At 36.7% G+C, this 24,616-nt stretch overlaps 1 protein-coding gene across 1 annotated transcript; it reads left to right on the top strand.

Annotated features, from left to right (window-relative positions):
* Positions 1–209: 209 nt before the first annotated feature.
* Positions 210–7,627, top strand: LOC132180786 (mitogen-activated protein kinase 20). Its single transcript, XM_059593731.1, has 10 exons — positions 210–670; positions 1,873–2,281; positions 2,639–2,766; positions 2,918–2,977; positions 5,168–5,317; positions 5,419–5,574; positions 5,770–5,981; positions 6,086–6,187; positions 6,699–6,868; positions 6,965–7,627. The coding sequence occupies exons 1-10, from the start codon at positions 647–649 to the stop codon at positions 7,399–7,401; spliced, it is 1,848 nt and encodes a 615-aa protein (XP_059449714.1). The 5' UTR covers positions 210–646; the 3' UTR covers positions 7,402–7,627.
* The last annotated feature ends 16,989 nt before the right edge of the window (positions 7,628–24,616 follow it).

Genomic DNA, 24,616 nt, shown 5'->3' with positions numbered 1-24,616 from the left:
GCTCCAAGCCTCCAAGAGAGAGAGTAGGCTCACCTAACCACCCCGACCTGTCCACAGATTTACAGCGGTTGCCACTAACGTGTCCCACCTCCATATCCGTATTCATACGTTTCGGATAAACAAAATACGCATTAATACCAAAACTGTCCCCTCAGCTTTCACCCCCTAGATTTGTGCCTTATATACCTCTCTCTCCCCCTCACCCTTTTCCTCTCTCTCTCTCTCTGTGTCTCACACATTTTGTCGGTGTTGTAGATCTCTCAGGCTCCAGAGCCCCTCTCTCTATCTCTCTCACTTTTTCGGCTTCCAATGATGAATTTGGGAAGCATATGATAGCGGTTGTTATCATTGTGTGTTGCTTGTGGTGTGAGGATTTTGGGGTTGGAGAGCAAGGGGTGTGTGCATGAGGGATTTGTTGCTGTTCAGTTGGATTCTTCTATGTTGCGTGAAGGGGTTTCCGGGAAGAAGAATAAGGTGGGACCGTGGGCTTGTCATCCGGAGCAGGGGTAGGTGGGGCAAATGTGGCTGAGTTTCAGCTTTTTAGCCTAGTATTAGACCCGGGATTTCTCTGTTTGTGCGTGATCTCTACTGGGGAAGAGGTTTAGGCTGAAATTTCTTGGAAACTGGATTCTGGGTTTGCCTAAAAATGCAGCAAGATCACAGGAAAAAGGTGATTGGTTCTTCCGTGTTTTGTATGAAAAATTATGTGTGTTGGATTTGAGTTTGAGTTTCTATTTGCATGTCTGTTTGTTGGGTTGTGCGATTTGAAATCTAGATTGAATTTTTCATGTTTTACAATCGAAATCTAACAACTTACCGTCTATTTAAGTGTCTATGGGAAAATGATGATTGTGGAAATGTTTGTATGCGAGTTTATTTGAAAATTAGGGTCTTTGTGCAGATTCAGCTTTGAAAGGATACTTGTTTGATGGTGTGAATGGGATTTGGTGGGTTATTAGTTTTGTAGGAGACGGTAATGAAATTTTTTGTCTGTACTTTCATTTGAACGTTTTTAGCTTCTTATTTGAAAATAAATTTGAATGCTTTCAGCTTTTTTATTTTTATTTTGCGTTATGATGGTAATTGATAACGGAAATAGTTAATGAGATTTCGCTTTTAAAAGAAGTGGGTTTCATTCTTATTCTGGAATGCTACCTCCTGAAGTTAATTCTTATGCTTCTCTTTGTTATTGTTAGATGCCACTTTATTTATTCCTCACTTTGTGTCTCTCTCTCTCTCTCTCTGAAAGAGATATTTCACTGAGGGAATAGTTCTTTTCTCCCTTCAAATTTTGGGTTATTCTGCACCATTTTTTTGTTGTTGGTAATTTTCTGTGTTCTCTTACTCTTTTGGTTGGTTTTGATTTTTCCAACGCCTGAATTCATGGATTTCTATTATATTCTGGCTTTTAAGATCAACGGAATAGTGCCATAAGTAGAAAATTGGAGGTATTTGCTGGTAATTTAAGCGTTGTTTTTCTTCCTAACAATTAGATGTTGATTCATTGCTCTTAAAATTATTGAGTAGCTGTTCTGATTCTTTTTCCATAAAATGTTCGCATCTGTGGGAGAGAAAGTGTAATTTGAGGGTAATGTATACCAGGATGGAAAGTTTGTAATATAGATAAGGCATAACAGGATCAACATATCAATTAATTTTATGAAACTTATTAGTGTTTACCAATTAATTTTATAATTATTGAGGAGTGGGGAGTCTGTTGGATTATCTTCTTCTCCATTGTCTGTCAATTCAAAATAGATTTTCAGAATTTAAGTGCTTTAATGTTTATTCATTATTTTCTATCAAAGCATATATTTGTTTCTCATATATCACCTTATTTATGTGTTTTATCTGGCTTTTTCTATGTCACAGAATTTAACTGAGATGGACTTTTTCTCGGAATATGGTGATGCCAATAGATACAAAATTCAGGAAGTTATTGGGAAAGGAAGTTATGGTGTTGTTTGCTCGGCAATTGACACTCATACTGGTGAAAAAGTAGCCATAAAGAAAATACACGATATATTTGAGCACATATCTGATGCTGCGCGTATTCTTCGTGAGATAAAGCTGCTCAGACTTCTACGACATCCCGACATTGTTGAAATTAAACACATTATGCTTCCACCCTCGAGAAGGGACTTTAAAGATATTTATGTTGTTTTTGAGTGCATGGAATCAGATCTTCATCAAGTCATCAAAGCCAACGATGACCTGACCCGAGAACACTATCAGTTTTTCCTATACCAGCTACTACGTGCATTGAAGTATATTCACACTGGTACTAGTTTTAACCTAATTGCTTGGTACCTTTACCTCTAATCTTGACTTTTCTAAATCTTAAGATAAAGCAAAAGTGGGTTTAACCTAATTCCTCTTTCTCTCTCTCTCTCTCTCTCTCTCTCTCTCTCTCTCTCCCTCTAACCTTTGAGTAGTTTAGGCTGGCTACAACCTTCTTATAGCCATCAGTTTCAATTCTACCCTTATGCCTGGGGAATGGTTCCATGTACCATGCTTGATTCCCAGAAATTCGAATAGCATACTTTTTCCTTGTCTCCATCTTTTCTTTCATTTTTCCCTGAACCTTGTGGCTTTGTAGAATATGTTTATTTACTGATATTTGGCTACATGGGTGCAGCAAATGTCTACCATCGAGATTTAAAACCGAAGAACATATTGGCAAATGCAAACTGTAAACTTAAAATCTGTGACTTTGGTTTAGCAAGAGTCGCATTCGGTGATACGCCTACAACAATATTTTGGACGGTATGCCATGAAAGAATATCTGTGATGTTTTTTCATTTAATATTTTAATCTCTGCACTATTTTGGTGTAATATATGATATCATTTTTGCTATCCATATCTGTTTTAGAAATAGAGTGTGACACTTCACGTATTTGTATCTCAAATTTGCAGGACTATGTTGCTACAAGATGGTATAGAGCTCCAGAGCTATGTGGATCATTTTTCTCAAAGGTATGACACAAAATATTTATCAAGTTTTTTAAAGACCAATGTAACAAATTGTAGCACTCTTGATTGATCCATCTTTTTTTTTTTGACAAGTACTCTTGATTGATCCATCTATGTGATCAGTTTTTACAAAGAAAGCTTCAAGGAGATTCTTATAACATGTTTCATTGGAATTTTGCTCCTTATGGCTGTATTTGTTTCACTAGAGAATATTATCTTCAATTTCTTGCCAAAAAGTGATTATCGTTATGATTATTTGAAAAAAAAAAAAAAATTCAATTTGTTTGGGATCTGCATGAGTCTTATCAAGTATGGGTCAGCAAAGGAAAGAGTGTAAAATGATGAAGGTATTATACCCTCCATTTATACAAATTTTCCTTCCTTACATATCTCAAAGCACATTAATAAGCCAGTAAGTTGCTGTTTGTGCTTATGGGAAAATGTTTTCCAGTAACTTCCTAGTAGTCACAGGATTCTATTTACTAAGAAATTCATTCCTATTAAGAAAAGAAAGCTAAAGAATGTGGTGTATTTGGAGAGAGAAATTATCGAAGTTTTGAAGATTGTGAGAGGACGGTGGTGGGGAGCTGAAGGCCTTTTTCTTCATAACCCTTTACCAGTCCAGTAACATCCTAGTAGTCAGGACTCTATTTACTAAGAAATTCATTCCTATTAAGAAAAGAAAGCTAAAGAAATGTGGTGTATTTAGAGAGAAATAAATTATCGAAGTTTTGAAGATTAAAGGCCTTTTTCTTCATAACCCTTTACCAAGGATAACCACTTATGATTTTTTATTTTTATTTTTTATTTTTTATTTTTTTTATATTTCTAATTCCCTGTTTTTCTTGATCTTTTGTCTTTTTTTGGTTAGGCATTCTTCTTGGATCATTCTTGTGTAATTGGATTACACCATTTCGCTTTTTTTGTTTTTTTTAATTATTTTTTATTTTTTAAATAAAAGAAAAGAAAAGATAAGAAAGATAAAGAAATGTGGTGTATTTGGAGAGAAATAAATTATCAAAGTTTTGAAGATTGTGAGTGTAAGGAGCTAAAGGCCTTTTTCTTCATAACCCTTTACCAGTGGACAACTACTTATGATTCTTTGCATGTTTCTAATTTCCCTGTTTTTCTTGATCTTTTGAGCTAAAGGCGTAATTGTGTCCCTCTGCTCTTTTGATTGAATACACGTTATTTATCAAAAAAAAAAAAAAAAAAAATTAAATGGTCTTATGATATTGAACTATTAAGAAGATGAAATCTCACGTCACCATTGTGGTATAGTAGAGTCATCCCTCTCAACTTGATGTGCAGCTGATATTTCTCATTATTTGTGATATTAATGGCCTCTAAAGTGCTGCCATCCTTTCTGTTATACTAGTTGAGGAGTGCTAGGCTTATAAACAAATTTTACAGAAAAACTTTTACAAACTTAACTTATATCCAATCATGTTGTGCCACATCAGTTTGTAAAAGTTTTTTCTGTAAAATTTGTTTGTAAGCCTAGCATTCTTCCTATTAGTTAGAATTTGGAGTTAAAATTAAATAGTCGAACTGCCTTTAGTAATTCAGATCAAAACAATGTCTTCCCTAGGGAAGTCAGGATGATACCTAAATACTTTTAGTTTTGCCACTCTTAATCATGTTTGATAGACTTATTTAACAAGTAGGCCCCTCTTCTGGTTTTCTTCAGCTGCAAAGTAAACTTAGTCCCTATGGGTTTGATGAGGTATGGATATTTAAGGAGCTTCTGCATTCTTGTGGGTAGGGGAAAGTCATTTCTCCATGAAAAAGTGTCAGCTTGTTGGAATCAGTTTTGGTTCACTTTAACCTGTCTCAGTTAGGGAAATTTGCATTATTGTATTGCTGTGAGAGGGAGACTGGGAAATACATTGAAATAGCAAAAATTATGACCGAAACCATGCTAGATGTCAGAATCCTGGTACAGCATCACATCAAAACAAAGTGTGTGTAAGCTAAGTCGAACCAGGATGCCATGAATCTTCTAAACCATCACATATTTGACATAAGAAAGTAGTAACAGTGAAGTTTCTATTGTGGCATTTCAATATGTTACACTGTATTGGAATGTTGTGGACTATGCTTGTTCTAGTAATTCTTCATAATCCAGCTCTAGTTATTGCATAATCTAAACTCATTATGCTTACACTAAAAATATATGGCATTTGGATGCAGTATACACCGGCAATTGATATATGGAGTATAGGCTGCATATTTGCTGAGGTATTAACTGGGAAGCCACTTTTCCCTGGAAAAAATGTTGTACATCAGTTGGATTTGATGACTGATTTGCTAGGGACACCTTCATTAGATACCATTTCTCGGGTAGGCAAGCTTTTCCCCTTCTGTGCATCATTGGTTCATGTTACTCAATTTAAATATTGTGCTTAAACTATGCTTGTACCATAAATTTCTTCTGTTTGCAGGTTCGTAATGAGAAGGCAAGGAGATACTTAACTAGCATGAGGAAAAAGCAGCCAGTGCCATTTGAACAAAAATTTCCAAATGCCGATCCTTTAGCACTACGACTATTGGAAAGATTGCTTGCCTTTGATCCAAAAGACCGACCTACTGCAGAAGAGGTTTGTTTCATTGCATTATGCCATTTCTACGTGTGCCTTAACAGTTGCTTTTCCTTTGCTACTGAAAATATGGAATTAAGCATCATATTGGTGCATCTAGCATATGTTCTTCCTTTATACAATATTTCCTTTTTATACTTATTAAAAAAAAACGTTGTTAATGCATTATTCTTTTATGTTTTGGTGTTATATCAGGCACTGGCCGATCCTTACTTCAAGGGACTTTCAAAAGTTGAAAGGGAACCTTCCTGCCAGCCTATTACAAAGATGGAATTTGAATTTGAGAGGCGAAGGGTCACAAAAGAGGACATAAGGGAGTTAATTTTCCGGGAAATTCTAGAGTACCATCCTCAACTATTGAAAGACTACATGAATGGGACTGAGAGGACTAATTTTCTCTATCCAAGGTTCTAGCTATCTTTATTGTTTTCCAATTTGTCTTTTTTATCATACAGACGGGTTAGATCATTCTGCCTACTTTCTACTGATTTCCCTTGCATATTCTTTACAGTGCTGTTGATCAATTTCGAAAGCAGTTTGCATATCTTGAGGAAAATGGTAATAAGAGCGGGCCAGTTATTCCGCTTGAAAGAAAGCACGTCTCTCTTCCTAGGTAAATACATTCCTCCGCCCGATTTCATTGGTCTTTTTGTGGTCATTTTGTACTTCTGGAAAACTATAATCAAAGTCGATTAGTTGTCTGCAACTTGTTTTATATGTTTTAATACTGTATAAAGTAATAATGTTTAGTACTTATCAAAAAATAAAAAAGTAATAATGTTTAGAATTTAACAAAAAACAAAAGCCATGTGGAAAGAGGAGGTTTTGGCATTTAAGTTTTTTTATTAGAAGTATCACAAATGTTTAAATGTATATATATTTGTCTCTGCGCTTGTGTGTGTGCACAGTATATGTTACACACAGACTAATTGATACAACAAATTCTTCCCCCCTCCCCCCACTATATCTTCTGGATACACATAATGAGATCAGGGAGGGATGTGGTTTTCATTTACCTATTTGGATGCCCTTAATACCATGCATAGATTTCATGTCCAAGTCTGATACTCTCCATGCTAATTTTACTTGTAGATTGAATTTTCCTTTTTCAATGATATTCACAGGTCCACAATTGTACATTCAAATACAATCCCTCCCAAAGAGCAATCAAATATTGCTTCCTTCAAAGATCGGCAAACTCCAGAAGATGCATACAACAAAAATTCCAGAGACGCTGACAGAATTCCCATGAATTTAGGGAGAACCATGCAGACACAACAGAGGATCCCACTGGGTAACTCCCTCCTCCCCCCAATTGTGATCATGATATAATAATGGCTCTTCTTTTTTCACAAGTATTTTGTTTTTAACTGAATATGTTTCTTTTCAGCCAAACCTGGAAAAGTTGTTGGGCCAGTTGTGCCATACGAGAATGGAAACATCAAGGATGCCTATGACCCAAGAACAGTAATCAGAAGTGCAGTGCTACCTCCTCAGGCTGTCCCTCCTGCATATTATTATCGCAAATCTAGCACGGGAAGCCAAGAAAGATCTGCAACAGAAGCCCTTAAACAAGCCCCTCAGCCTGGCATGGCTGCAAAATTAGCACCAGATATAGCTATTAACATTGACAACAACCCTTTTTTTATGACACGGGCTGGGGTGACCAAGGTAGAACACATTGACGATCGAATAGCTATAGACACGAACTTGCTGCAAGCGACGGCTCAATATAGCGGGATTAGTGCTGCTTCTGCCGCTGCAGCAACCGCAGCTACTCACAGAAAGGTTGGGACTCTTCAGTATGGTATGACAAAGATGTATTAAATGAAATATGAATATCCCAAGAGAATGATGTAATACGTACGTACAGAGGAGGGGAAGGCTCTTTCTTTCTATGGGATGGGATAAGAACTCAGGGCTGTGTAAAAAGATGGAGGTGAGGGAGTGATTTCCTTGGAAGAGCCAGCTTTCTGTTGTTGTGTTGGACGCTATTAGTATATTTCACGGCAAACAAACTGTATTCTAGTCAAATTATATTTTCAATTTTATACATCCTTGTTCCTCTCCCTCGTAACCATTTATAACCCTAAATAGTTATGGCCATATTTTGAAGCTTCCATTGTTTTTGACATGAATAAATGGAAATTTTTGCACCTTGAGGGGTGCCCAGATTGAGATTTCTTATAATTTCTTTTAAATTTGAGATTCTTAAATTCATAAATTTTAATCGATTATCTTATTTAATAATCTAAAATAAGTTATGTTTTAGCATTTAATGAGGAAGTTATACTTAAAAAATTTAATAAGCCATGTTTTTTTATTAAATGTCAAAATATGACTAATTTTAAATGTTTAGATAAAAATTTGATAATCTCAAATTTTAAAAAAAAATTAAAGAGATCTCAGTTCCGCCCGCATTTAGCAACCTCTCATTACAAGAAGTTGGTCAGTAATTGCTGAGTGGAGCAAAGACGACTGCGTGCCTAGTATTGCGGCTGTCGTTGTTTCTGTACACGAAAAAAAAAAAAAAGAAAAAAAACAGATGGTTTGGTGTGCAAAGGCCATTCCTTCTTCAACGCCCGCCACTTACGGGTTGAAAGGCTTTTTCTTAAAAAAAATAAAGTGGGCCGAGTCCAAACGAACCATCGAGGTCTGTGGACTGTGCCAAACCCGACCCAACTTGTTTTGCTCAAAAAAAAAACAGAAGGGCCAAAAGGCACAAGGCACAAGCAAGGTGGTTCAAACCCTTGCCCTAAGTTTTGAGCTTTAGTACAACTACCAGCATCTCTAATGGATTCTAAATCTCTTTGTCTCTAGGTACAGTTAATTTTAATCCAATATAGTTCAAAGAATATGATGATTGGTTAGAATACAACATTTCAAAGATGTTGCATATTTTTTATATTGTTATCTCTTCGGACCAAGCACTGGAAATCAAGTAGAAGGAGACTCATTTTGTTGTGACAAAACAAATATAGGATCTCCAAAGAAGCAGAAAAGAGCGTAACAAACTAATCACATAAGACACCAAGATTTAAGTAGTTCAGCTTAACAAGCCTACTCGTTTTGAGCACATCGCATATAAAATATCTTTTACATGCTTATTACCACAGTTCATTATATTTGTTATGCATGTGAAAGGTCCTAGGATAACATTGAATATGGATATGTGTAACGGCCTGAAAATTAATTAAATGGTAATTAACTCTACGGTTCGTCTCTCAGCCTTATTCTGCGAGGAACAAGACTCATGGATCTCTACTCCTCGAAAAGAGAGGATACTATGCAGCGAAAACATCAAGATTCTATAAACATTAACCATTACAACCAGAGCATCTACCAAGGATCATCAAAGTAGCTGAAATCACACTATACAAGTCATCTTTACAAGGGATCCATTTTATAATTTAATATGCAAGCATGCATCAAAGCTTTTAAGTCTACAACATAATCAAAAGTACTAATTACCATGAGCACCCACCTTATATCACAATAAGTCCTCAAGCATCTCCCAAATCGAATCCTCCAAGATAATCAGATGCTTTGCGGTATTCATCTTCTGCTAAACTATCTATAACGGCACAGATATTCATATAGAGAAAAAATGAAAGAATACAAGAATAAGTCCGACGACTTAGTGAGTATAAATGCACATGATGTATCTGTCATTAAATGGTGAACTTCATTGTTTATAAAGCACATGCAGCATTATGAGGTGACAGTTTATCATATACGCAATATAGATATATATAATATATTATGTAATATGAGAATCAAGTCATAGTTCAACAGTATGGTCTACCCGAGATATTACTCCTTCTCAGTAGGGTTGGCTCGGACCTGTAATACAATGCCGGTGCCCCGACCATTGTATGCTACCGTCCACCACTAGTAGCTCGACCGAGTCCGACCTCGGATGGCCCACGCTACTAGTGATGTACGTCCTGTAATGACAAACCATTTGACAATGGCTGCGCCGGTCACGAAAATCACTGGATCCAAGGCTCACACACACACACACACACTTGACCATAAAAGTTAACTTGTATAGTAAGCCCATAGCCATTATCCCGAACGTACTGCTATACCATGTCATATGATGCAATTAATTATATCCGTCTTTTACATGCATAGTTTTACAAGTCTCATTATTATCTTGTTAATTAACATACGTTTTAGCAAAAGAGAGTTCACAGTCCAAAATGTACTTTTTGAGAATTGTAAAATATGCATGTTTTATATATTTATATATATAACAACAAGTATCCTTGTGAGTTTGTACTCACTCGGGTCGTAAGGCTCCTCCATAAAATTTTCTTGAGGCTCCATAATCTCGAATATTGAGAAAAGACCTATTATTAGTTCTAAGTCCAACTAAAACGAACCTAGAACATCAAAACAGAGGCTATCGGACGACTAGTCAAAGTGGCATTCCATGGAACGCTTCGGGTCGTACGTCTGGCCTCAAGGCCGTATGTCTGCCCAGAAGATTCAAGTAGAACCTCATTTGTTCTAAACGTCCTCCTATTCTCCCAAACTAGTTCTAAAGCTACCCAAAGGATTTTTAGGACCCTTTTATCCCAACACAATGCCTCCATGCATAAGAAAATACGTTCCACAAAGATGAAAGGCTAAACCAACTTAAATGAAGATTAAAGGCACAATCTAGCTAGAAGCTCAAACCAACAACTAAGCTAGTTTATAAAAGCAATATAACAACTAAAGAGAAAACTTAAGCGTAGAAGGTTACCTCCTTGAAACAAAACCTCAAAGAATCACCTCTTCTTCTCCAAGAATTCACCACACTCACAAAACACTCACACAGGGGTTCCAGAGGGCTTAGGGGCGAAAATGGAGAGTAAATGGGCGTGTAGGGGTGGGGTATTTATAGGTGGGAAAAGCTATGAGCGCTGCAGAGCTGTTCTGAAAAGCAGCATACGCACAGTACTATAGGGGAGTACGTTCGCGTACTGTTTACCAAGTGGACCAAAGGCTACATTGTACGTACGAGCATTAACTAGTGGTCAACCCAAAAGTCACCGTACGTTCGGCTGGTCCCCCACACGTACGTTCATGTACTATTTGCAGGCATACATCTGGTCAGAAAGTCTAAAATTCTCAAAATGCCATCTCAGCTGTTCTTATTGACCCAAAGCTCAAATTAACCTTTTACTTAAGCTACCTAAGCTTAATTAATTATTTAGGTCACCACAATATAGGTGTGAGTAACGTGGTTATCACACAAGGTCTTGTTTCATAATCCTTGTAATCCTTAAACATATAAAGTTCACAGTCGATAAACAAAACTAGGACATTTCATTTTGAGAAAGACTATTACACATCAAATCTTGGTGATCTACCTTGATCAAGCGAAGCAGTGACTTCGGATTAATGGGTATGTGATGAGACCATAAGGCATTGAACGGACCATGGAGTTGTCTTTCCACAAAGATATTGTCTATAAGGAAAGACAATAACTCCTTAAAAGACTACTTACGACTTTGATTATAAATCTTGAGGGTATTGTGGACTCAGATGTTGTATGTAGGTTAATTTGATGTATTAAAGAGTGAGACTTATCATTGGTCGAAATAACCTCGGTACGTTGGGTAACCACATGTAACATTGTGGGAAAGATTTTTCCAACAGGGAATCCAAGTCTTTTGTCGGATAACAAAGAGACGAAAAATTTTCCATTGAGATAGATTTTATCGTTATTATTCTTAGAGTCTCCAGCCGGGACATTTTGGTTGGCATACCAAAATATATACATGTTATTTTCACATGTATGATAATAACGTAAAATAAGTGACTCAAGGATAAAGAAGTAGAGAATTAAGTGGCAGTATCCATAGCCTCAATTCTACTATAGAATATTTCATGGAGGAATCCTAAGTCAACATTAAGTAAGTCAAAGTGATTAATTGTTTAATCAAAAATATTTATTGAAGTATAGTCACAATTATTTTGATTGATGTTGGAGTACATTAGAAACAAAGACTTTTTTCTTGGCTAACCTAGAAGGATCTCAACACAAAATACTTTCACACCTCTACCCTCATTATAAGAAGGTCTAATGCTGTGGATTTTTTTGAAATTGGACTCTGGGGCTTGGCTTTCTAATAGACAAGCCATTGGAGGTACTTTTGTTACTCACTTCTCTTCCTTGTTCACCTCCTCCTCCCCCCATTAAAAGATCAATTATTAGACTTGTTTCCGCCCACCATCATTGAAGACAATAATCTTGTCTTATGATCCATTTCCTTTGAATTGGAGGTGTTCCTGTAGTGACATAAAATAATTAACTAGGCTTAGACAACATGGTTAGAGGGTTAATTGGACTTTGGGTCACTAGGGACAGCTGGAAGGGCATTTTTGAAAGTTTTGGACTTTTTGGCCAAACGCTCGTGTCGGGGACCACACGAGCGCTCGCCTATCAACAATACACGAGCACTCATGTAGGGACTCGCCGATAGCTCGTTGACTTTTTGTTGACTACTGGTTTTTGCTTGAGCGTACGACCGGCAACCCAAAAACCACTAGGTAAACAGTAAACGAGTGCTCGCTGCTTTTCAGTACTGCTCCTGCAGAGCCCTCAGCTGTTTTTCCCTATATATAGAGCCCCCCATTCTACCCCTTAAGCCTATTTTCTCCATGTTGTCTCTAGAAGTACTGCTTGTGAGTTGTGTGAGCTTTTAAGGGATTACTTTGCTGTTCTTGAAGAGAAAGAGAAGCTTGTTAAGTTTGTTGCTGTGTAAGAGGTAACCATCATCTCCCTTTAGTGCTTTACTTAAGGTGTTATGCTAACTTTATGTTTTACAATAGCATAGTTGTTAGAATCTAAAAGTATAGGTCTTAATCTTGTTATAAATTTTTCCTTTCTATTAGACTTAATCTTGTTGTATGAAGATGTTGTTTCAGGTTATGAAGTGTTAAAAACTCTTTTTGTAGCCTTAGGACTAGTTGAGGAGGCTTAGGAGGACATTGGACCAAATGAGATTCTATATGAACCTCTCTGGCTGAACGCTCCCCAAAGACGTTCCAAGGGAACGCCGTCTTGGCCCGACGTTCTATAGGCCCTATTCTTATGCCTTAAGTTCGTTCTAGTTTGGACTTAGGATTAAAGTTAGGTTTTCCACAGATTTGGAGAACCTGGACCATTTGGAGGAGTTTTCGGAGGACTTGTACGATCCGGGTGAGTACTAACTCACATAATGCTCACAATTTCTTTTCTCGCATTGCACGACTATTTTGTATACCAAACATGCATATTTACAACTATCATGAAATATATTTTGTTGCATCATGAACTCTATCATTTTTGAAAATGTGCTTCTTAACAAGATAATGGAATGATGAGACTTGTAAAAGCATGGATGTAAAATACGGACAAGACTAATTGCATCGTATGACATGGTACACCGGTACGTGCGGGATAACGGTCATGGGTACATGTTAACTCTGTGGTCAAATGTGTGTGTGATATATGGGCCTTGGATCCAATGATTATTTCGTGACCGGTGCAGTCTTAACGGGCTGGTCACTACAAGACATACATCATTAGTAGCGTGGGCCACCCGAGATCGAACTCGGTCAGGCTGCTAGTGTTATGAACAGTAGCGTATAATGGTCAGGGCACCGGTATTGTATTATAGGTTCCTCAAGACAGCTCCAACCCTACTGAAAATGGGTAATATCTCAAGTAGACTATATTGTTTAACTATAATTGATTCTCATAATTATAACATGTACTATATCTATATTGCATTCATGGATAACTATCATACCTAAAATGTTGCATACTTTACCAAACGAAGTTCATCAATCACTAAGTTTTTAGACTTACCCCTTTTATTTTTCCACTCCATTATGTATAAATTGCGTAGTTTAGCTAACGTAGAGGAGCATGCCTTCGAACAGAATAATGGTGGTGGCCTAGGACCTGATCCAAGTCATTTTTTAGGACATAGACCCAGTCTAGCTTAAGTCCATGCGGGATGACGGAGGAACCATACGGGTGGAGATGATTGAGATTATCATCATGTTAGTATTACTTAAGATTAAGTGTTGATTCTGTTATCTTATTTTCAGACAATTATCTTATGGCCTGTAATATATTTTGATGATCGGTCTTTGACCAGTACACTTGGGAGATCTATCTATGTTATAATGTTTATCTTTACTCTGGTGATTATAATTGTGGTATTTAGTTATTGTTTCCTTACTTTTCGTGGTTAAAGTCTTCCACTGTATTCTCTCGTTTAGGAGAGGTTAAGATCTCTGAGTCTTATCCTGTAAAGGATAAGGATGAGAGACGAACCGTTGAGTCAATTACCAGTTAATTGATTTCCATGTGGCGTTACAGTTCTAAGCCCTTTCTAGTATTGGCTCTACCAAGGCTCCGGGGCCAGACATATTGGTCCACAGTTAAGAAGGATGTTTTGGATTGTGTTTGAAATTTTTTTCCAGAACAACCATCTTTTGAAAGAACAAAATCACTCCTTCATTGCCCATGTTCCTAAACAGAGTGGTTCTCATACTGTGCACAAATTTCAGCCTATTAGTCTTTGCAACATTGTTTATAAGCTCATCACTAAAATCTTGGCTAATTGGTTGAAACTTTTTCTGCCCAAGATTATTTCTCCTTTCCAATTGGCTTTTGTGCCCAATAGGAATATTCAAGACAATACCATCATTGCTTATGAACTTCTGCACTCTTTCAAGAATAAGAAAGGTAAGGGTGGCTTTATGTTTTTCAAATTACGCATAGAGAAAGCTTTTGATCAAATGGAATGGGATTATCTGTTGGCCATTATGGATAAATTGGGGTTTCATGCTACTTGGATTAATTGGATTCGTCTTTGCATCTCTTCATCCTCATTTTTCATTTTATTGAATGGCAACCCTTTTGGTTTGTTTAACCTAGATAGAGGGTTAAGGCAAGGGGACCCTCTATCCTCTTTCTTCTTTATTATTGGTTAAAATGTTCTCTCAAAGTTATTGTTTAGAGAAGAAAGAGATGGGAACTTGAAAGGTTTGCAAATTGCTAGACATTGTCCTCCCATTCACCACCTCCTCTTTGCGGGTGACCTCTTGATCTTTAGCAAAGCTACTCTTAAGGAGGCTTGTGGCATCAAATCTTGCTTGGATAAGTATTTCAAGTGGTATGCTTAGTCCATAAATGGTAGCAAATCCATCATCCGGTTTAGAAAGAACACCTACTCCAGCACTATCAGCACCATTTGCAACATTCTGCTCTACTTAACAAATCCTTTGAACTCTATTTATCTTGGGCTTAATTCCCATTTTGATGGGCAGCTCCAATAGAGCATCTTTTCAAGGGATTTTGGACAAGGTTCAAAGTAGGATTGAAGGGTGGAGAGAAAAAACTCATTCCCAGGTAGGCAGATTGGTCCTTATTAAATCGGTTGCAGCAGGTATTCCCTCATATGCCATGAGTTCTTTCCTTCTCCCCTCAAGTGTTTGCAACAATTTAGACAAATCTTTCAAGAATTTCTAATGGGGCTTCCCTCAGCAAAGTTAGGAATTTATCTCTAAAATCTTGGGACTCTATTTGTTTGCCTAAAGCCTTTGGAGGGTTGGGTCTTAAGAGAACGAAAGATGTCAATCTAGCCCTCATTGCAAAGCTTGGATGGAAGTTGCACTCAATCTCAGACTCCTTATGGGTGACCCAACTGCAAGGTAAGTACCTCTAATCTGGATCTTTCCCCCCCCCATCTCATTCTTCAGCCTCTTGACTTTGGAAAGGCATTCTTAAATCTCAAAGCCTTATTTTCCAAGGTCACAGAATCCACTCCTCATCTTCCTTATTTATTTGGACAGCTCCTTGGATTCCTTCTTCACTTGCTTTTACTCCTTCCCCTATTAACCTTAGCCACATATCCCACCCCATGCTCAACATTCGTGACCTTCTTTCCCTAGATTCCTCCTGGAATATCCTTTTTTTGCATTCTCTGTTGGATCCCCAAAGTATTAGAGAAATTTTGAAAATTAAGATTGGCCCTCCCTCTCCCTCTCCCTCTCCCTCTAATTTCCTTTGGTCTCCTTCCATAAATGACATGTTCTCTTCCTAGTCAGCCTTCAAATTGATTAATGCTCCTAGGATAAATTCGGCCTTCTCTCCCTTAAATCCAAATTCCTAGAAGAAATTGTGTAAGCTCCAACTCAATGATAGGCTGAAGCTCCTTTTATGGAAAATAGCTTGAGATATCATCCCCACTAAGTGGGGATTAGGCTCAATTCCTTCTTCAACCTCCCCCCCTCTAAGCTTTTATGTCCTTTGTGTAAATCTGGCCGATTCCCTGCCCCATCTTTATTTTCGATGTCTTCTCTAAAGTAGCTGTAACACCCAAGAAAATAATTAAATTTTTTATTAGTAACCTCATAGTAATCTCAATTAATTAATTGAGATTGCTATGAAGTTAATAATAATAAACTTAATTATTTTCTTGGGCGTCACAGTAGCATGGAGGTCCTCCCTTTGGCCTCTTGACTCGCTAGTTTGGTCTAATCTCTCTGCTGTCCAATGGATTGAAGGCATTCTCTCCCCTCATTCTTCTTTTGATATTCCCGTTGCCGAGACAAACCTTTTTTCAGATTTATGCAGCTGTGCTGAGCGATCTCTTGTGGTTCAATAGAAAGAGAGCCTTCCAAGATGGCTTAATTCCAGATGTTTTGGTTCTAGCAAACCCCATCCAAAAAACGGGGCTAGAACATCATAATGCTTGGAATTAAGTTTTCCATCCAGTGAAAGAAAAATGGTCCCCTTCAATTACTGGTTCTTTCACTATTAAATTTGACACAGCAATTAGAGAACAATTTTCAGCTCAAGCAGCTGTTTGCCGGGACTCAAATGGTCTCATCATCAAGGCCGTCTCTCAAATCAACCCTTCCTGTGATCCAAATTACAGCGGGGCTCTAGCAGCCCATCTTGCTTCCTCCCTAGCGCTAGATTTGAAGCTTCAAAATTTTACCCTAGAGGGGGACTCTCTTGTGGTTATCATGGCACTACAACATCCCTTAATTGTTCAAGATTGGAAGATTGCAGACATTATCTCAAACTCCATCTCCTTCATCCCAACCTCCTCCACAGTGGCTTGAAAAATTCACAGAAGTGCAAACTTCTGCGCTCACCATGTAGCATATTGGGCCATGACTATAGCTCACTCTGGCTGCATTCCCACCCATTTCAACTTGCTCTTTTTTCCCATTTGTAATGGTAGGATACCTCCTCCCTAGTCTTTTTTGTTCTTTCTTGCTTCTGTTCGTTTATGTTTTAATAGAAAGTGTTCTTACAAAAAAAAAAAACAAATACTTTCCATGTTTGTTAGGGGTCTAATAATAGAGGTATTTTAGGATTAAAATACCTTACGATAATATGTTATCTTTATAGATAACATTATAAGTAGGGATTATAATTTAAATAATAGAGATAAGTATTATCATTAGAGTAGTTTATTCTACTTAGTCTTTTATGTTCACTATGCACTATAATTGTCTATTTAAAGACATCAAGCTCATTAATAAATTAAGCAGAATTAATCCAAAACCTTGAGTTTGAGAAAGGGTTTTAGGTTTCCTTAACATCTAAAAGGTTTAGGTTCCTTTAGAATCTAAGGTCTAGGTTCTCTTAGAACCTAACATCTATCCCCGTTACGTGTTTGTGCTTGCCAAAATCATTCATATAACAATCGGTATCAGAGCAACTAAATTGGTTGTTTTCTATAACAATCAACGATCCACGGAGGATTCACGTCTTGATCGACTTGACCAACATTTTTCTAGTATCATGACTATGTTCGAAGGCTTTATCAAGAAATCAATTGAGCAAATGGATGAGCGGATGAAAGTGATGGAAAGGATGGAGAAAAATATTGACGGCTTTCTCTCAAAAAAGGGGTTTGATGTACAAAAAAATGAAGTTGTCGTTTAGCCATTCCGCCAAGTTGAAGCCCCAATTCCACAACTCAATCTCATTACCACCCAATTATGCCACCATACAATCGCATCAATGGTCATCATACTGTCTAGCACCGTTCAGCAACCCCCGACCTTTGTCTCCAAAGGGTGCCATCCTTCAACCCAGAAACCATAGAGGCGGCGATCCATCACCCACCGTGCCTTACACCAACGAGCCATCACTCATACAAGCTGAATATATATATATATATATTTCCCTCTCTCTCTTCTGATCCAAAAGTTTCCTCTGCTCCTTCAAAAATTGAAAAACCCCTGATTTCTCTCCCTGATTTGAAAAAATCTTTTGGTTTGAAAAAGACTTCTCAAATGAACCTTGAGAAAGTCAACAAATTGCTTTCTGAGTTAACTAATGCTCGTGCCAGTTCTTCTGGAAAGAATTTTGGCATCAAAAAAGCCTTTTCTTTTGATTCTAAAACTTCTTCTCAGGATTCTACTGATTCTGATATTAGAATCCTTGAACAAAACTTTGGTAAGATTGAGATGGAGCCAAAACTCCAAAGGATCTTTGACGGATCTAAACCCTTTAATCTTACAAAGAATTTTTATTAAAAACCCACTCCTCCTGATTTGTAATTTGAGGAAAGGTTTCTCCAATCCCAATTCTCTGTCTCTGCTGATAAATTGTATGAATGGAATATTGACGGTTTGTCTGAGCAAGAACCGCTTAATAAGATGAATTATATGTCCATGGTTGCTAATGTCTATCTCACTAATCACAATAAAAGCCAAGCTGATATTGTGGATTTACTTGCTACTGGTTTTTCTGGTACTCTTAGAAATTGGTGGGATAATTATCTCACTGAACTAAGACGTGATCAGATCAGGAAAGCAGTAAAGAGTGATGAAGAAGGATTGCCCATTTTCAATGAACAAATTGGTATGGGTGAACCTGATGGTGTTAACTCCTTGATCTATACAATTATCAAACATTTTGTTGGTACTCCCTCTAATATCACTTCTCGAATTTCTGATTATTTGAATAATCTTCGTTGTCCTACTATGTCTGACTATAGATGGTATCAAGATGTCTTTCTTTCTCGTGTCATGGTTAGACCTGATAGTCAAAAACCTTATTGGAAATAAAAGTTTATTGATGGGTTGCCTTCATTATTTGCTCACAAAGTTAAAGATGAATTAATCAGTTCTGACACTGGTCTTATTGATTTTGAAAATTTGACTTATGGCGATTTATTTTCAACTGTCAAAAAACTTGGTATTAAGTTGTGCATCGATCAAAAGATGATCAGACAGCAGCTTAAGAACGCCAAGAAAGCTAAGTATGAAATGGAAAATTTCTGTGAATAGTTTGGGTTGCCTCCTATTGCTCCTTCCAGAACGCAAAGGAAAAAATCTAAAGCTTTCATGAAATCACCATCTCCATATTACAATAGTAACAAGAAAAGAAAATTTAATAAACCTAAATTTTCTAAACCACCAAAAAAGAAAGATTCTAAATTTGAAAAATATTTTTCAAAAAATAAATGTTTCAATTGTGAAGAAACATGACACTATGCTGACAAGTGCCCAAAACCTCCCAAAAAGATTAAAAAAGAGATTAATGCTTTAAACATCAATGACGATGATAAGCAAAAAAATCTTTAGAATTTTCCAAAACAATGCTTTTTCTGACTATTCTTCTGATAATGATTTTCTATCTTCCTCTGATTCTGATTATCATTCTGCCTCAGAAACCTCTGAAAATTGTGTTCAAATTGGTTGTACTGGTGCCTGCTGCAATCCAAAAACTTGTTCTGCCTTGACCAAATCAGAAGAACCAGAAGATTTACTTCTTACCCTAATTTCAAAAATTGATAACCCTGATTTGAAAGAAGAGTATCTTAAAAAAACTTAAGAAACTCATGATTAAAGAAGTTGTTGAAAAACTTGTTGGCACTAAAATCTCTCTTGAAGATACCTTGAAACGATTTTCAAAACAAAAATCCAAGGTAGTTACTATCTCAGATTTGCAGCATGAGATTAGTATCATCAAGAAAAACATTGTCAACTTACAAATTGCCTTGCAAGAAGTTAATACTGAAAACAAAGATTTGCAATAAAAGCTTTTGCTTTTAAATCTTAACCACTGTTTTCCTAGAAGTGTTTCTGATAACGAAACAACTGAGCATGATGATGAGGCTGAATCCAGTCATAAATCTTTGTCCAATGAAGTTAAGATTGTAAGTATGATCAATAAAGTTGTTCCTCCCAAATGGTATTCAAAAGTCAGAATTACCATTTCCCCTGATTATGCTTTTGATGTCTTTGCTTTAATTGATTCTGGTTCTAATTTGAATTGTATTCAAGAAGGATTCATTCCTAGTAAATATTTTGAAAAATCCACTCAGAGACTTGACTCTGCAAGTGGAAGCAAATTGCACATTGATTTTGAATTAGACAATGCTTATGTCTGTTTTGATAATATTCATTTTCATATCCCTACTGTTCTTGTCAAAAATATGAGTGAAAGGGTAATTCTCGGAATGCCTTTTCTTGCTTTACTTTATCCATTTTCTGTTGACGAAATTGGTGTTTTAACTGTTAAATTTGGTGTTAATATTCAAATACCTATTGCTTCAAAATTTGAAATTGATGTTAATAGGTTGGATATTAAGTTTAGGCAGTCCGCAAACCTAGAGTCGGATAAGGACCCTATTACGATCAGAGTTTTGTCTTGCCTAAACACCCCCCTGACGGTCGTGTTTTTCCAGAATTCTTTGTTCATACCAATCCCCAGCACATGGCGCATATTATTGTTTCTACTTTGCAAAAAATAATTTGCAAAGTAGAAATAATATATATATATATATATATATATGATACCATTTTTTTTACATATTTCTTTATATAATATAATATATTATATATAAAAATTCTCTATATTATTATTATCTACAATTAATTATTATTTATATATTAATATAATTTTATTCATTTTATTATATATTACAACAATTATTTTTACCTTTAGACACACAAGACTACTATCCTTATCCAGGGATTGAAGATTTGTGAAACCTAATGGCCCTTTAACGGCTAAAAACTCCTTGTTCTCAACATTGGCTCATAACGGCCTCAGATTTCCCAAATGTTTCATCGAAAAAGAACTGCTACCATTCCATTATCGGTTGGTTCTGAGTTCACTGTTCATGACAACAGCAAAGAAAAATCTGAAGATCTTCAAATGGATCACTGTTCATCACTATTTGAAGTTACTGTGCAAAATTACTATTCACTTTTACTGTTCATTGTCACGGACGACATTGTACAGGATTACTGTTCAAGATTTGTCTGCCGACACTACAGTGCCGACAGCTACTGTTCCAAATTGACAACTTTCACTGTTCCAGATTGGCGCCGAACGTGTCTCTACTGTTCACTTTTGACCGCATTAACGTGGCATCTGCTTTTACTATTTGGTCCATGATTGTATTTTGTTTTACTTGATGTAATTAGCCTATGTAATAGGCTCCCCTCCCCCATTGTAGGGCAGAAGCAATTTACCAGAGACTTCTATCTTCTGAAGCTCCTTTGCTCTCTAGCCATTCCCCTGCCTTTATATCCTCTCATTCTCTATCACTTACTTTTGTAAGCTTATTTAATCTGTAACGATTTCAGCTTATATCAAGCTTTGTTTATCCAATCTATCAACTGTCTTTACTATCTTTAATTTTCAGTTTTATATTTTGCTTATACAACTGTCATCACCGCCTCATGGCTGGTTTTACTGCTATGTTTTAAATTACCTTGCTGCATGTACATCACTCTCCCCTACTCCCTGCATCTATATGCATATTGCGCTTCCTCCCCCCTCCGTTGTTGGTATATATATATAGAAGATCTGCAATTTCTGCCAAAAATTGGAGATGTCGTGCGTGTAGATGGAGAAAAAATTGGTGCTATTGTGGCTAATAGTATGACCATTGATATAAATCCATGCTTGGAACGACCGCCTATGAAGCGTATGAGAAGCCCGAAGATCGTGGACATGAAGACTCTCTTTCACTCACGCAGATTCTTTAAAGAATGTCTTTATCCCAAGGTGCTACCAGTGGCATGTTTTTAAGTTCAAATCTACTTTAAGATGTTTTCAAATTTGTAGGACCTTAAGGACAACGTCCATTTTAAGGGGAATGGAAAGTTAGGGGTCTAGTAATAGAGGTATTTTAGGATTAAAATACCTTAGGGTAATATATTATCTTTATAGATAACATTATAAGTAGGGATTAAAACTTAAATATTATAGATAAGTAGTATTATCATTAGAGTAGTGTATTCTACTTAGTCTTTTACTTTTACCATGCATTGTAATTGTCTATTTAAAGACATCAAGCTCATTAATAAATTAAGCAAAATTAATTCCAAACCTTGAGTTTGAAAAAGGGTTATAGGTTTCCTCAAAATCTAAAAGTTCTAGGTTCTCTTAGAATCTAAGATATAGGTTCCCATAGAACATAAACTATATCCCTGTTACGTGTTACGTGTTTGCAAAAATCATTCACGTAATATTTGGTATCAGAGCAGCTAGACTGGTTGTTTTCTACAACAATCAACGATCCATGGAATATTCACGTCTTGATCGACTTGAGTAACAATTTGCTAGTCTCGTAACTATGTTTGAAGGCTTTATCAAGAAATTAGGAGAGTGGATGGAAAGGATGGAGAAAAAAATCGACAACCTTCTCTCAAAGAAAGGGTTGGATGCACAAAAAATGAAGTCCAATGCTATGAGCAGCCACAATTCATGCCGTCATTGTGGGAAAACCAAGCAACCGAAAGCCAAAGCCTTCGAACGGCATCGCTCGCCAATGGAGCACCACTTGTCGTGGCCAAACTTCTTCTATTCTTAACAAAAACAACACAGATCCAACAGTCCCATTGTGACACAACGGCTATTTATGCAAGGAACCAAAGACTCCATCATTATGAGGCCAAATCAATTGTGAAGCAACTCGGATTACAAATTCGTTCACCTAGCAACCACCGTGTATAGGTCTACACAAATGCTTCTTGTAAAAGACGAATAGAATCCACCAGATGACCGACCGCCTAGAAAGCAAATGAAAGGCGATTTTTAAGCTTTTCCCTTGGGACCAGGACACTTTCAAAAAGGGAATTGTTATGGGGTAGGATTAAGGAAGTTAGGATTTCAAGGTCTTATGAACTCAAAGGATTCTCAAGCTCATTCAAAGGACAAGTTGCTATGGCTTATCTTAAAAAGACATGTTTCTATGGCTTATCTCAAAGGCTTCTTAAAAAAGACACGTTGCTATGGCAAACCTTCTCTTGAGTTTAATTCCAATTGGTATGGTATGGGATGTTTCTAGGAGATCAGAAGGGTAGCAACGCCAAGTTTAAAGTTCTTTGCCTTATCAACAATTATGTTTTGTGACTTATTAGGACCTTGAGGACAAGGTCCTTTCCAAGGGAGAAGGAATGTTATGATAATACATTATGTGGGATATGTCATGTTACAGTTATCTATTTTAGTTAAGAGTTTAAGTCTGTAGCACTACGTTACAGTGTTTTTATGGCAATGTCTCTATTGCCTTAGTTTATTAGAAGTAGGAGTTTATAGTTTATCTTAAAATAGGGTTAGGAGTTTATCTTCAATTAGAGTCCGATTTTATCTCCAAGTCTTCTACTTTGATTCAATGTAATCGAATAGTCCTCTATTTAAAGGGTGATCAATTAATAAAGAGGAATCAGAAAATTAATCACAAACCCTGTGTTTGAAAGGTGTTTTAGGTTTCCTCAAAATCTAAAAGGTGTAGGTTCTCTCAGAATTTAAGATCTAGATTCCCTTAGAACCTAAATTCTATCCTCGTTACGTGTTTGCAAAAAATCATTCACATAACATTTGGTATCAGAGCAGCCAGGTTGGTTGTTTTTTACAACAATCAACGATCCATGGAGGATTCACGTCTTGATCAACTTGAGCAACAATTTGCTAGTCTCGTAACTATTTTTGAAGACTTGATTAAGAAATTAGAAGAGCGGATGGAGAAAAAAAATCGACAACCTTCTCTCAAAGAAAGGGTTGGATGCACAAAAAATGAAGTCCAATGTTATAAGCAGCCACAATTCACGCCGTCACTGTGGGAAAACCAAGCAACCAAAACCCAAAGCCTTCAAACGGCACCGCTTGACGCCAATGGTGCACCACTTATCGTGGCCAAACTTCTTCTATTCTTAACAAAAACAACGTAGATCCAGTAGTCCCATTGTGACACATAGGCTATTTATGCAAGAAATCAAAGACTCCATCATCTTGAAGCCATATCGATTGTGAAGCAACTTGGATTACAAATCCGTTCACCTAGCAACCATCGTGTACAGGTCTGCACAAATGCTTATTGTAAAAGACGAATCAAATCCACCAAATGAATGACTGCCTAGAAAGCGAATGAAACGCGATTTTTAAGCTTTTCCCTTGGGACCAGGACACTTTCAACGAGGGAATTGTTATCGCGTAGGATTAAGGAAGTTAGGATTTCAAGGTCTTATTAACTCAAAGGATTCCCAAGCTCATTCAAAGGACAAGTTGCTATGGCTTATCTCAAAGGCTTATTAACAAAGACACGTTGCTATAGCAAACCTTCTCTTGAGTTTAATTCCAATTGGTATGGTATGGGATGTTTCTAAGAGATCGGAAAGGCAGCAATGCCAAGTTGAAATTCTTTTGCCTTATCAACAGTTATGTTTTGTGACTTATTAGGACCTTGAGGACAAGGTCCTTTCCAAGGGAATGTTATGATAATACATTATGTGGGATATTTCATGTCACAGTTATCTATTTTAGTTAAGAGTTTGAGCTGTAGCACTACATTACAGTGTTTTTATGGCAATATGTCTCTATTGCCTTAGTTTATTAGAAGTAGGAGTTTATAGTTTATCTCATAATAGGGTTAGAAGTTTATCTTCAAGTTAGAGTTGGATTTTATTTCCAAGTCTTCTACTCTGATTCGATGTAATCGTGTAGTCCCCTATTTAAAGGGTCATCAATTAATAAAGAGGAATCCAAAAATTAATCACAAACATT

Source organism: Corylus avellana, chromosome ca5 (genome assembly GCF_901000735.1).
Source record: "Corylus avellana chromosome ca5, CavTom2PMs-1.0".
NCBI lineage: Eukaryota > Viridiplantae > Streptophyta > Magnoliopsida > Fagales > Betulaceae > Corylus > Corylus avellana.
This window is presented reverse-complemented; position numbering and strand designations above follow the sequence as displayed.